Source organism: Canis lupus, chromosome 33, assembly GCF_048164855.1.
Source record: "Canis lupus baileyi chromosome 33, mCanLup2.hap1, whole genome shotgun sequence".
Classification (NCBI taxonomy): Eukaryota; Metazoa; Chordata; class Mammalia; order Carnivora; family Canidae; genus Canis; species Canis lupus.
Window position 1 is genome coordinate 29,260,519 of NC_132870.1, and position 14,559 is coordinate 29,275,077.

The following is a 14,559-nucleotide window of genomic DNA, read 5'->3' on the forward strand; positions in this document are numbered from 1 at the left end:
GAGTCTCATGCTCTACTGACTGAGCCAGCCAGGTGCCCTGAAACTGCAGAGTAGTTGAAAATCAGTGAACTAAAGAAATGATATACAGGAATGAAATCCATTCCCTACTACCTGTGTTTTTTCTACTTCCTCCTTTTTAGAAAATGAAATGCTACAAACATTTAAAGATCTAATTCATGCCTGGTTCTCTCTGGTATTGACTAAGTTTTCTATTTGTGCTGATCTATGAGGCTGGCTTCTTTCTTTACAGGGCTCTAAGGCTGCAAGTCTGAATAAATACAAGGTTCTCATATGAACACGGAATCCTCATTATTCTCTAGCTTTCTCTCTCTCTTTTTTCCAGGAAAGCATATTTCTTGTGTGTATCAGTTCAGGCATTCCTCACATTTTGTTAATAAGCCTGACAGCTCATTATGTGAAAAAGAAATTGCTTGAGAAAACAGCAATTTTTGCATAAATTCTACTGAGTTTCAGTCCCCCTTAGGCCACACATAGTTTCCATTTACTAGGATTAGAGTTATTTTCTCTTGATCAGTGGAAATGAGGAGCCCTCTGTCAAAACAGACCATGAACATATTTCCTAGCTCTTAGAAATCATCCTGGCTTACTTCTGGTGAATACAATACATATTGAGGCAAAGACTTCTACAGTTTAAAAATAAAAGAATGTAGTTTGATCTAATTTTGCTCCTTTGATTCATGAGTCTGTCATGAGTAAAGTTCCATCTTCAGAGCTATACCTTTTTATGTCTTACTGAGTAGATAAAAAGAGAACTATGGGTTCGACTACATCCATAAAAACATAATTTTTTATACGGAGGCATATAGATTTCTTTTTGGGGCCCTCTCCAGGATTGCCAAGTGGAAGATCATGAAATGGTTTTCATTATATGATCTTTCTGCAGACATTATTCAGGATAGATCCTTTTGAGATGAGGCACGTAGGAATCTATATGACATCAGTACTTGCCTTTGAAATCTAGGGAGTGAGGGGGGAATAGTAATAATGTTTGATTTACAGTATGTCCTAAAATTGGCAATAAGGTGCAGAAGTTAATGACTTCTATCTCTCCTCATCAGAATGCCCCCATTTTTTTCATACAGTCAGGAGGCAAACAGCATCATATCTTTTTAGGGATAATTTGGGGGAAATGAGCAACTAATATATTTCATTATCCTGTTATCCTACCTGAGGTCTTCTGAAATTAACTTCCTATTACTCTATTTAGTATGGTATTCCCATTAGAAGTGTTAGTAATATGTACATAGGAAACCCAAAAGAATCCACCCCAAGATTGCTAGAATTCATACAGCAATTCAGCAGTGTGGCAGGATACAAAAATCAACGCCCAGAAATTAGTGGCATTTCTATACACTAACAATGAGACTGAAGAAAGAGAAATTAAGGAATCAATCCCACTTAACAATTGCACCCAAAAGCATAAGATACCTAGGAATAAACCTAACCAAAGAGGTAAAGGATCTATACCCTAAAACTACAGAACACTTCTGAAAGAAATTGAGGAGGACACAAAGAGAAGGAAAAATATTCCATGCTCATGGATTGGAAGAATTAATATCGCGAAAATGTCTATGCTACCCAGGGCAATTTACACATTTAATGCAATCCCCATGAAAATATCATGGACTTTCTTCAGAGAGTTGGAACAAATGATCTTAACACTTGTGTGGAATCCAGAAAAGACTCCAAATATTCCCCAGAGGAATATTGAAAAAGAAAAAAATAGCTAGGGGCATCACAATGCTGGATTTCAAGTTGTACTACAAAGCTCTGATCATTAAAACAGTGTGGTACTGGCACAAAAATGGACACATTGATCAATGGAACAGAATATAGAACCCAGAAATGGGCCTTCAACTCTATGGTCAACTAATATTCGACAAAGCAGGAAAGACTATCCACTGGAGAAAGGACAGCCTCTTCAATAAATGGTGCTGGGAAAATTGGACAGCCACGTGCAGAAGAATGAAACTAGACCATTCTCTTACACCATCCACAAAGGTGAACTCAAAATGGTTGGAAGATATAAATGCGAAATAAGAATCCATTATAATCCTAGAGGAGAACACAGGCAACACCCTTTTTGAACTTGGCCACAGCAACTTCTTGCAAGATACATCCACGAAGGCAAGAGAAACAAAAGCAAAAATGAACTATTGGGACTTCATCAAGATAAAAAGCTGCTGCACAGCAAAAGAAACAGTAAGCAAAACTAAAAGACAACCTACAAAATGGGAGAAGATATTTGCAAATGACCTATCAGATAAAGGGCTAGGATCAAAAATCTATAAAGAACTTCTTAAACTCAACAGCAAAGAAACAAACAATCCCATCATGAAATGGGCAAAAGACATGAACAGAAATTTCACCAAAGAAGACATAGACATGGCCAGCAAGCACATGAGAAAATGCTCTGCATCACTTACCATCAGGGAAATACAAATCAAAACCACAATAAGATACCACCTTACACCAGTGAGACTGGTGAAAATTAACAAAACAGGAAACAACAAATGTTGGAGAGGATGTGCAGGAAGGGGAACCCTCTTGCGTGGTTGGTGGGAATGTGAACTGGTGCAGCCACTCTGGAAAACTGTGTGGAGGTTCCTCAAAGAGTTAAAAATAGAACTACCCTATGACCAGCAACTGCACTACTGGGGATTTACCCCAAAGATACAGATACAGTGAAAAACTGAGACATCTGCACCCCAAGGTTTATAGCAGCAATGTCCACAATAGCCAAACTGTGGAAGGAGCCTCAGTGTTCATCAAAAGATGAATGGATAAAGAAGCTGTGGTCTATGTAAACAATGGAATATTACTCAGCTATTAGAAACGACGAATACCCACCATTTGCTTCAGTGTGGATAGAACTGGAGGGTATTATGCTGAGTGAAGTAAGTCAATCAGAGAAGGACAAACATTATATGGTTTCATTCATTTGGGGGATATAAAAAATAGTGAAAGGAATTAAAGGAGAAAGGAGACAAGATGAGTGGGAAATATCAGTGAGGGTAACAAAACATGAGAGACTCCAAACTCTGGGAAACGAACAAGGGGTAGTGGAAGGGGAGGTGGGCAGGGGGTTGGGGTGACTGGGTGATGGGCACTGAGGGGAGCACTTGACAGGATGAACACTCGGTGTTATGCTATATGTTGGCAAATCTAACTCTAATAAAAAATATACAAAAAAAAGTGTTAGGTAATAGGTATTTTAGTTCTCTATTAGGCAAAAATATCTGGTCACCTAAACAGTAAAGTCATTCCACACTTATTTCAACATAATGTACTAAAAATATATGACATAATATTTCAGAAATAGGGATGCCTGGGTGGTTCAATGGTTGAGCATCTGCCTTTGGCTCAGGGCATGATACCAGAGTCCTGGGATCAAGTCCTGCATGGGGTTCCCCACAGGCAGCCTGCTTCTCCCTCTGCCTATGTCTCTGCCTCTCTCTCTGTGTATCTCATGAATAAATAAATAAAATATTTCAAAAAATATTTCAGAAATAAAGGAAAGAGAAAATTCAACTTACCTTTGTGCCTGGTAACCCTGGTAAGCCTGGTTCTCCTTGAGGACCAATGAAACCTGGTTCTCCCTTTAAAAAAGATGGCATATGAGATTGTTATTTATTTGGCAGTAAATAAGTATTTAAACTGATTTACTTTTACTGGGATTTTAGTCCTTTGATTGTATGCAGCTTTCTGCTGAAACCTAGCTACTGAGTATAAAATTAATCAGAATTGGTTTTGGTCAGTGAAAATACTCTGAGCAAAGCTTTGGAGAAATTGAGAAAGTGAAAGTGAAAAAGGAGCCAGATAAATGTCTTTACAAATTTCTTTCTCATCTGTTGTCCACCATTTCTTAATATTTACTACATTAAGATCCATTATGTTAGGGTAAATGTGGTAGGTGGCCTCTAAGATAGGCCTCAATGATCTCACCTCCTGGGTATTCATGCCTTTGTGCAATCCCCTCTGCTAAAGTGTATATTGGACTTACTGACTCATATCTAATGACCAGAATATATTGGCAGAAGTAATGGGATATCACTTCAGAGACTAAGTTATAAAAAGACTGTGGCTTCCATCTTGGGGATGCTTTCTTGTTCTCTCTCTCTTGGATCACTTCTTTTGGGGAAAGCAAGCTGCCATGCTGTGAGCAGTACTATAGAGGAATCCACATGGTGAGGCCCATGGTCTGCCAACAACCATGTGTGTTGGCAGCATGAGAGCAGATGGTCCACCCCAGTAGAGTCTTCAGATCTTCAGATGAACCACAGACCTGGCTGACAGTTTAATTGCATCTTCGTGGAAGACACTGAGCCAGAGGCACCCATTTGAGTTGTACTCAAATTCTTATTCTTCCAAAACTGTGAAATAATTGTTGTTAGTTTTGGGGGTAATATGTATGGTAGGCAGCAATAGATAAACTGATACATAGGTGGGGCTAGGGAAGAGATCAGGAGTGTTCAGCATGAAAGGAAAAGTACTCTCCTTGCTATACTTCCAAAACCTTGTCCCCACTACCTGGAGGAAACCCAGTTATGATATAACAAAATATATATTTGATATTGTTCCTGGTTCCTTGCACAGAGCTCTTAAAACCCTTGGAATTTTCTGATAAAAGAGTAATAGGAGTATCTTTTGTTATTCATTACAAACTCCTTTCAAACATATCTGAGTTTATTCTAATGAGGAGACTTGGTGGGTTCTTAGATAGCTTCAGAACAGGGGGCTATAAAAATCTTTAAACAGTAGGGATTGGAGAGCCTCCAAGTTGGTGAATACATCAATGTGCTTGTAGGATGGTACATCTCAACTCCATGGGGACAGAGGCTCCTGTGCTTAAGACTCTTTTGACTTCACCCTACAGATCTCTTTATTTTCATCTTTTATAATAAACTGTAATAACATGGCATTTCTCTGACTTTTATGATCATTGTATGTATAATTTTTATGGTTATTGTAGCCAGTTATCAAACTTGAATGGGATGAAGTACTCTTGAACTAACAAGCAACTCAGAAGTGCAGGTAACCAGGGGACCTAGTATTTGGGATTGGGGTTGAAAGTGACGGGAGGTTTGTGAGATTGAGCCCTTAAAACCTGTGAAGTCTGACACTAACCCTAAGTAGTTGGTGTCACAATAGGATTGAATTGTAGGACACCCAGTTGATGTTAGAAGATCGGAGAACTGGAGAATTGGTGTTGGTAAAGACATCACGTTTGGTGTCAGAAAACACCTGAGACCAGTGTTCAGATATTCTTCAATATCCATAAAATGTTATTTTCTTTTTAACAGTGTGAGCTCAAATGTTAAGAGTCTAACTTCCTGAAATCTATAGAAAAGTTTTAAAGCAAAAAATGTCATGGCTCTGTTCCCATACTTACTGCTTTCCCCCCCCATATGGATTATTTCTGGAGCAGTCGCTAATATTATTTAATACATTTGATTTTTTCTAATGTAGCAATATTTCAACATTTGTTTTTTGATACTTAGAGTTGAGCAGGAAGATACAGAAAGGATGTTTTATGAGAAATCTTAAAATGTCATCAAATATTTTGAAACATTTGAGTTTTAAAAATAAGCTGCATAAAATCTTGGGTACTGGGTGGAGAACAAAAGGATATCACTACCACAAAATGTAACACATTGATACAGAACTCAAATATATTTATCTCTAACTCTGATGCTCATGTACTGATTTAAGAAAAAAAAAGGTGGAGGCTAAGTAATGCTTTAGGCTTATTGTTTGTGAATTTTCTGCAACTCTATTCTACCTGTTTCCGTATCCTTATACATAATGGAAGGGAGACTCTAACAAATAATTTTTGGATAATCTCCTAATGATCTAAAATGAAAATCAACAATATTAGGAGAAATCAGTGGTGACCATTCTACTCAAAAAGGAGTTTAACTTGTTATTTTAAACACAAAAATCACAAGAATACATTTATTTACAAATAAGATACTTATCCCAATAAAATTTCATATACAAATACATAAATATCCTCTGTCCACCTCTCAAGAAAAAAGTTATAATAAAATCAATGTGTATCATTAGTAATGAATTACTGTTATGAAATTTTAATGTAAGTTAATAGGTTAAAAATTTATGGGTAGAAAAGATTCTTGCATATCTTCAAGTAGAAATGAAGTGATCTCACTATTTAGCAAAGCAAATAGAACACCATTAAAGCATATTAGTGAAAGAGAAGAAAAAAGTGTAAATGTTGAAAAAAATATTTCTTATTCAGGTTAGTGTTTAGTTTATAAAAAGATGAAGCATGCAGTTTCAAAATTCACAAATAAGTATATAAGTGGCCAGACAAAAGTGATTTGTCTTCCTTTAAAAAATATAGAATATACATTAAATTCTCCCAAGGAAAGTATAGGAAGTTCTTTTAAATTGAATGTTTTAAACAGAGGGAAATTTATTTCAAGATAAAAAATTAGCAATGCATTTGACAGAATGATTTTAGCACTGCTAATATTGGCTAACTTTAAAGACTTTGAGTATGATTAGTTTTACCTTATTTCATTCTAAGAAAGCATCTACCATATTGATGTATTCATTTCTTATTTCAATTTATTAAAGGGGAAAACAGCATACTAACTTTAAGATCACAATTTTATGTTTATTTAATTCCAGAGCTCTCAACCACTTTGGAGACATTATCTTAATCCTCTCTATATCTTGGCAGAATGGGGAGGAAATAATCATTGGTCTCTTTTCTGTTTCAGGCTTGAAAGATAATTGTTGAAGTAAATAATGCATAAATATGTCTACTCATGGTCTTGAGCTGGTCAGGTTGTGTTTTTGACTCCTTAAGCTAATGCCAGAGGTTCTCAAAGTGCTTTTTCTTGTATTATTTACTTGTATTATTGTGCACAGTAGGAAAAGTTCATTGAAAAGGTTTCAGATTCCACATTCCATTTAACCTTTAAGAAACTACCATTTGTAGACTTTGGGGTAGTATCAAAGAAGAATATCCACAATTTTATGAAAACGCTATTAAAATAATCCTCCCTTCTCCAATGACATTTCTGTATGAGGCTGTTTTTCTTCATCTACTTCAACTAAAACAACAAATTGCAACAGATTGAACACATATGCAGATATGACAATCCAGCTACCTTCTGTTAAGCCAGATACTAAAGAGATTTGCCAAAAAAAAAGTATAACAATGCACTGTTCTTGCTAATTTTTTGTTTTGTTTTAGAAAATTCAGTTATATTTCACAAAAAATGTTTAACTAACATATAATGGGTTTAGAAATTCTTTAGTTTTAATTTCTAATACAGAAACATCAATAGATATAAATCTACATAAATGAAAATTTTTCAATCCTAGTTTTGTGTGGAAAGGAGTTTTGAGACCAAAATTCTTGAGAACTGTTTGTACCAAGGTATAGAATTGAATTAAAGCCTGGCTTTGCAAATTGGAATCCTGAGGTGCCCAATAATGGAAGATTCTGCTGTTGTAAAGGGGTGGTTTAGTCAAGACTTATAAGATAATGCAAGCAAAGCACTTAGTGCTAAGTGAACAATAACTATTTGTTATTATTGTTGCCCTTGTAGTCTCAAAAACGCTAGCTATCATTTAATTGTTGTTGTTAGTAATAGTATTACAGCATCTCTGCAACTAATTGGTAATATACAAGATAAGTTCTTGTTTCTCTACAACCTGTATAGGGCTATACTCAATACCACTCCAACTTCTTCCAAAAAGTAACCCTAAATTTTCTCATGTGAATATATCATTGTTTCATGAGTAATATCCAGCTGTCAGAGACTTCAGGACTGCAAAAAGTCTTTACAATCTTACATGTGTATAAGGTAGAGAAGTGACAGGTGTACTAAGAATGAGTTTTCTTCCTGTACAGAAGGAAAAGGAGAAGATGTTCATACCTACTGAATTTCTCTAAATAAATATAATCCTTTAAAAAAAACCTTGCCTCTTTGACAAAGACTGATTAAAAATTTAACCTCCTAAAATGTCTAGGAGAAAGGCCATTGCAACTTATGGTTTTGTGGCAAAAAAATAAAAAAGGCAATGGGTTATTCTACTATAGTCATAATACTAGTTAACCAGGGTAGAGGAAGGAAATTACGTTAGGAGGAGGTAGGGGTGCTTTCCTAGCTGAAATATGATCCAAACACAAAACACCTTTGGGAAAAAAATCTTTGGAGAAAATCAGACTACAAAAATGAGGTTATGTAAATTTTCAGGGCAATGAGCAGAAGTAATTTTTTATATTATAATAAATATATATATATTTATTATATATAATAATTCTCAAGGTCATTTTTATACATCTAATCTTATTTAATCAATGGGAAATAAGATTGCTAAATTGAAAATTATTCTCACATAATAGCTTGAGTACCCAAAATAGGGGAGAGATACAATAGAGGAAGTTGGAATGACAGTGCAATTAAGTTCTTATATTACTTTTAATGAAAGGCAATTAAATTTAGAGTTTTAAACAATTTATAAGACAATTACTCGAATTAGAAAATCCAAATTATAATTTTTATGAGCCATTTTAGGAATAAACATGAAAACATAAGGCAGAGATCCTTTGAAAAGGGCAGATACTGAATATCATAATCAGGGAAATGTGTATTTACACAGGTAAGCAGCAAGTAAAATAGCTGCACCACGGAAGTGAAAACAACAAAATAATGACATTTTCTATTAGAAGTAATCACGCCTAGGATAAACCTTATTGGCTACGATACTGCCACTGTGCAAAGTTAAATATGACATTTTCTGAAACAATATTAATTTTTTCAGTTTATGATGTGTTAGCACTTTTTAAAAAATGACAACAAAAAATGTCTAAGAAAAATAGGAGAAAGGCAGAGCTTTACACATTGGTTTGTCATGAACACCAGGGCACTGGTGAATAGCATAAAAATGAGTTAGATCATTACTTCAGAGCCACTTTAATCTGTTCTCTCAAGTTTCATACATATATATTTATTTTCTCTCATTATATATATATATATATATATATATATATATATATATATATAATCTTCCTCTACCTCTCTCTTTACTCACCATTTCTAGTCAGATAGCATTTTGGGTTTTTACTTTTGTTCCTACTGAGAACAAAATTACAAAGTCAATTGGGATTCCATTCCTATTGGTATTACTGATCCTATATAAAAGGAATCAAAAGAGTGAAGGCAACCAACTGACACATCTTAAAGTGTCATTGCTTGCAAAGTTAGTGCCCAAATACAGTGAAACAGAAAAGTAAAAAGAAGAAAGAGAAGAAGAAGGAATCATGGAAGAATGCAGGGAGAGAGTAGGGAACAGAACAGAAGGAAAGAAGAAGAATGGAGAGGAAGAAGCATCTTAAAATTTTCTGTTCCTTTATCATGACCACAACTATTGAATCCAGGTTTAATCTGTTATTTTTGTCATTGTGTTTTCACTGGTCCTGGAAACATCCAACTAGATCTAAGCTTGAGACAGACACAGGAAAATAAAACAATATAATATCTAACTCAACCCCTGATTTAACCAAAGCCTGGAGATAAAATATATACAGAACTATTCATCAGAATCCTTAACACAATCCAAAATTTTAACCGCCGAAACACAATTAATAGCTGGCACAATATTCTCCTATCCAAGCCACAATGCAAGCCTGTAATTAAACGGTTGTCAGTGAAATAGAAATCTCAGTTTTATTAGTGCTACTGTAATATGGCATTAATACAGCCTTGAATTTCAAAATGAGAAAAAATTTGGTTTAATTTTCTGCTCTTGTCTTAGATGTTGCATTTGATTTCTTCCTCAGTTATTTCATGAGTTTTGCTCTTTGTTTGTTCTTTAATTAGTTCACCATCAATGAGTTCAAAAATCAAATCAATACTGAAACTGTAACACATTTACCTATGTTAAGCTGGTAGAAAAAAATAAAAAATATAGTACTTGTGGTTTTGGCAACTAGACTGGGATTTGGGTTCTACAGAAGAGATGCTGTTTACTCAGAATATAGCACAGTATAGTCCTAGTAATACATTGTTGGGAGCAGCAACAATAGCAGCAAGCAGTCCTATCTGAAAATCTGACACAAGTTGCTAATTTGAATGAAAGTTTTAAGCAGCCAGGGCACATAAAGATGCAGAACCAAGTCCACAGAGACTAGCTCTAGCTGAGATCAAAGGTGTATCCTCACATGACCAACTTTGGAGGACCTAATGGTCTCACATTGATAGTTAGCTCCAACTGTAGCTAACTATTTCAGCAGCCACAACTTTGATCTTGTAGTATGAAGCTCAATGAAAATAAGTCACAGTAGCTAGTAAGTACTATATTTGAACAATTATCCTGTTTTTGCACCAAAATTTCCCTTGATCATGAAAGTGTAAGTATTAGAGCTCTCCTCCTTCCTCTCTCCCTTTCTATCCACCCAGCTTTCTATCATAAATGGGCAATGTGTGCACAAACAAGAAAATTTAGCTGTAGATAGGTGGGATCTATTCACTCTATAGATTAAAAAAGATACAACAAAACTAAGATTTTTGACCGAAGCCACTTTTGTCCAACTCATTTATTGTTACTTTTAAAAATTTAAATAGCTTAGATCCTGTGTATTCTGACAACTCCCCCCTACAAAACAAAACACCCTAAAACAAAACAAAGTATCCCCAAACAGTGCAAACAATTACTTTCTTTACTAACAAAGAGGGCAACAAAAACTAGCTTTCTATATTACAAGGAAGGTAGAAAAATTCCTAAGAACATGACTTTTCTGAAATCTAACAATAACTATCAAAAGTCTCACTAAGTTTTAGAATTCAATAAAATCTGGACTGATTTTCCTTCAAGCCCACATTTAATACATAAGAAGAAAGTATTTGAAATGAACTTCCTTTATATTCTAAATGGCTATTAGGACAGTTCACTGAATATTCTGTCAAATTTATCTTCATGTAGGTGAGAAGAGTCAACAAATATATAGATGGCATTACTGGTCAAGGTAAAAAAGGAAGAGACAGCTTTATTCATACAGAAATGGCTCCCTGGGTGTTTCCCTATAAACTTCCAGACTTATCATCTGTTAAATGGAATGGTGGCCAGAAAGTCCTAACTGATTAGCTCTTGCCTACAGAAAAATTTCTGGTTTTTCATTTATTACCATTTGTTTTATTTTTATAAGTCATTATCAATTAAGGCAGTAAAAGATATTATTTTTTTAACCTGTCTCTAAAACCCCTCTAACATACCAGTTTAAACCAAGTCATGTTTTCCATGATATTTATTACCCCCATGCAGATCCAATTTTCATTGCCCAAAAAATAGTACAACAGGGCTTGAAAAATGTGCTGATTTGCCTGGGTGCTAAAACATCACCAATAATTTTGATTAATGTGTCTTGACACTGAATGCATTAGCCATACAATATTCTTCTTGCTTAAAGGCTAATTAGAATTCAAGTCAGCATGATACCTGCTTCTGAGGATTACAGCAAGAACATTTGTTGTAATAAGAACCTCCAGGCAGCTAGGTTTTGTAATGATTGATTTGTAAAATTATTGAGGGCAAAAAAAAGAATGAGAAAATAGTCTGTCCCAAAAACACTATTTCCCTGAAGGATAAAATTTGAGTATAAATTAAAACATCTTGGTGATATGATGAAAATGAACTGCAATAGCAGGTTTATTTAAAACTCAGAAAACATACCTTTCTGCTTTTTTTTTTTTTTTAAACAGGATTACATCATGAAAACATTCAGTGTATTTATTGGAAGTTTCATTATGGCTGCTAAAAATCTCTGATTTCTGGTTGTATGAGTTTCCTAATTGGATTCTTAAACTACTCAGCTGCTCAGACGTACTCTGTGCAGGCAGGAAATAATTATAAGTAACAATAACACAATCTTATCCTTTTAACCAGTATTTCTTTCTTTCCTTCTTTTTTTAGGAATACATTTCACATCCTATGTTACTTCCAAAAACTTTCCTCTTCTGTCTTTAAAATATGATTTGATGTTTCTGAGGAAGGAACATCTTCAGTGGATTTAGATGATGGATTTCTATTAGATTATTGAACACTGTCATTAATCCTAAGAATGCCTAAGAAAATGTTCCTGTGGGACGCCCAGGTGGCTCAGTGGTTTAGTGCCGCCTTCAGCCCATGGCCTGATCCTAGGGACCTGGGATTGGGTCCCACGTCGGGCTCCCTGCATGGAGCCTGCTTCTCCCTCTGCCTGTGTCTCTGCCCCTCTCTCTGTGTCTCTGATGAACAAATAAAAAATTTAAAAAAAGAAAAAAAAGAAAATGTTCCTGCCACCTATAAAGTTCAGTCTTTATATGATTCAGTGTCAAGGATGATTTCATCTAATGAGATACAAAGAATTAGTTACTGTCTTGTACCCTCCCAATCCTCAAAGTCTTAATCTGAATGTCAAATTTTCACTAATGTGGAAGCCAGAAGAAAACTATCAAGTTTGAGAGAAAATACTTAACATTTTTTGCCACCTAAATGATTTTTTTTTCATTTGATGGAAATTTTTCCTGTATTATGTTTCCCTACTCTACTAATTTTACTGTTATATAAATTTTTCCTAATTTACTCTCTGAATATGATGAGATAAACTGGTGGCTTCTGTTGAAAGGAGAAAAGCAAGCATTGAAAACCCATATTTGTAAAAAATGTCTTGGTCCAGGCAACACTATGACTGGGGCCTAGAAAATCTTCCTTATTACATGTCCAGTTTCTCTTGTGAACAGTGTAGGAAGGAGAATTTTGACAGTACCATGTCTTATGCCCAGAAGGTTGTGTCCCCGCATCCTTTGTTCCTGGAATATATTGAAGTTAGAGAGTAGGGGCATAGTGTGATGTTTCAAGAAAAAGCAGGTTTATCACTGCCCTTAAAGGTAACTTTGATCATCACTGCAAAGGAGTTTTCAGAATTTACCTCTATGGACTATAGAATGTAAATGGTTTTACGTTCTCCAGATTAAAATTACTCACATGAGGAAAGATTATATTGAATAAGTACATAACCAATTTTCCAATATTCTGAGCTGCTCCAAGAGAAAGAGTAATAGCTAAAATTTATATAGGATTTACTATCTGCTTGGTGATATTTTAGGATCTGCACATATATTAATTCATTTAATATATACAACTAAGTTATGTACAATGATGATTCTTATTTTATAGGAAAACCAGAGGACAAGGATATTATTGTAACTTGTCCAATGTCATGATATAGCTTCATTAACTGGTAAAGGGTAGAACCAGGACCCTCACACTGATGGTCTGGTTCTAAAGTCAAGTCCCTTGATCACTGTTCTCTACTGCTTCATTACTAGAGTAATGTAATCATAAAAAGAGTAAGTAATGTATTTACATTTTTCAAAATAAGTGTGGAGAGAAAAATTTTAAAAATAGGAACTTCGGGTCTTACCCTTTTATATGATATCAGAAAAGCTAGTTACAGTCAGCTTTACCCATGAAAAACATATTTGAAGGCTTATTTATAAAAATCACTTTCTGAGCTCAAATCTTATTCCAGAAGATCAATGTCTGCATGGTACATTGTGCATAATTTAATTTTCCCAGTTGAACATCTTGACACTATATGAACCATGAATGCATGAAATAGGAATTCCAAATGTCTTCCACATGGTGAAAGAACTTTTCCAATACTTGTACAGGAAGCTTAAGAGTAGTTTGAAATTAAGTTATGCCTGTTCTTGGTGACTTTTATTATGTATGCCCAAGGTATCAGCACTTTTCTCTGAGTGGGACTCTGAGGTGATAGATAGATGAGTCTGCTGTCTGTATTTAGGCACTTTGCTCATTTCCTGAGGGCTGTGTGGAAGGCATTTGGGTGCTCATTAAGTTCCCCACCATTCCCCGAGAGCAACAGGTGGTGAATCAAAGCTTCCCTGGTATGTCATGGCTGGTTTCCTCAATGTCTTGGAAATAACGGATGGCATGTGCATGCTCTCTGTAGTACCACTAGATAAAGGAATGAATAGCAACAGGAAGTATTTCCAAAGCATAAACTATCATACAAGTTCTGGCTACCACACATTTTAAATCCATACATATTGTTTCATCTTTTAAATATTGTTACTCAATCAAACTATGAAATCAAATCTGTTAACTATCCTGTGGTTAGCAACGGAGTAGAAGCAAGGCTTGTTCTAAAGAACATCTCAAATTAATGAATCTCTATCATAAAGTTATAAATTTGTAACTCTAAATTTATACATATCCAATGACTAATAATGAAAATGTGTTCTTAAATTGTCTCCTTCACAAAATGACCTCTGTATCCTGAGGACCTACTACATTATAAAGATAGAATATTGCTCACTCACATCCTGAACTAGAGCGAGAAGACAAAGGTAATTAAACCAAAAACAGAATCCGTGATTTAAATCAAATACTGGGTATTTCCTCCAAAATACTTGGTAATTGTACAGAAAAGTATCTCTAGTGAAGGATAAAAAGGTTTGTCAATGGATAGCTTATCACAGCAGTCACAGTAAAGGT

At 34.9% G+C, this 14,559-nt stretch overlaps 1 protein-coding gene and 1 pseudogene across 1 annotated transcript in view; both read right to left on the reverse strand.

The window, feature by feature from the left end:
* Positions 1 to 14,559, reverse strand: part of COL25A1 (collagen type XXV alpha 1 chain) — a 446,466-nt gene that overhangs the window by 54,589 nt on the left and 377,318 nt on the right. Inside the window, exon 19 of the mRNA XM_072810760.1 lies at positions 3,558 to 3,620. Coding sequence (XP_072666861.1) covers positions 3,558 to 3,620 — 63 coding nt within the window. The remainder of the gene's footprint in view (positions 1 to 3,557; positions 3,621 to 14,559) is intronic.
* On the reverse strand, positions 8,654 to 8,785 carry LOC140624051 (U4 spliceosomal RNA; annotated as a pseudogene).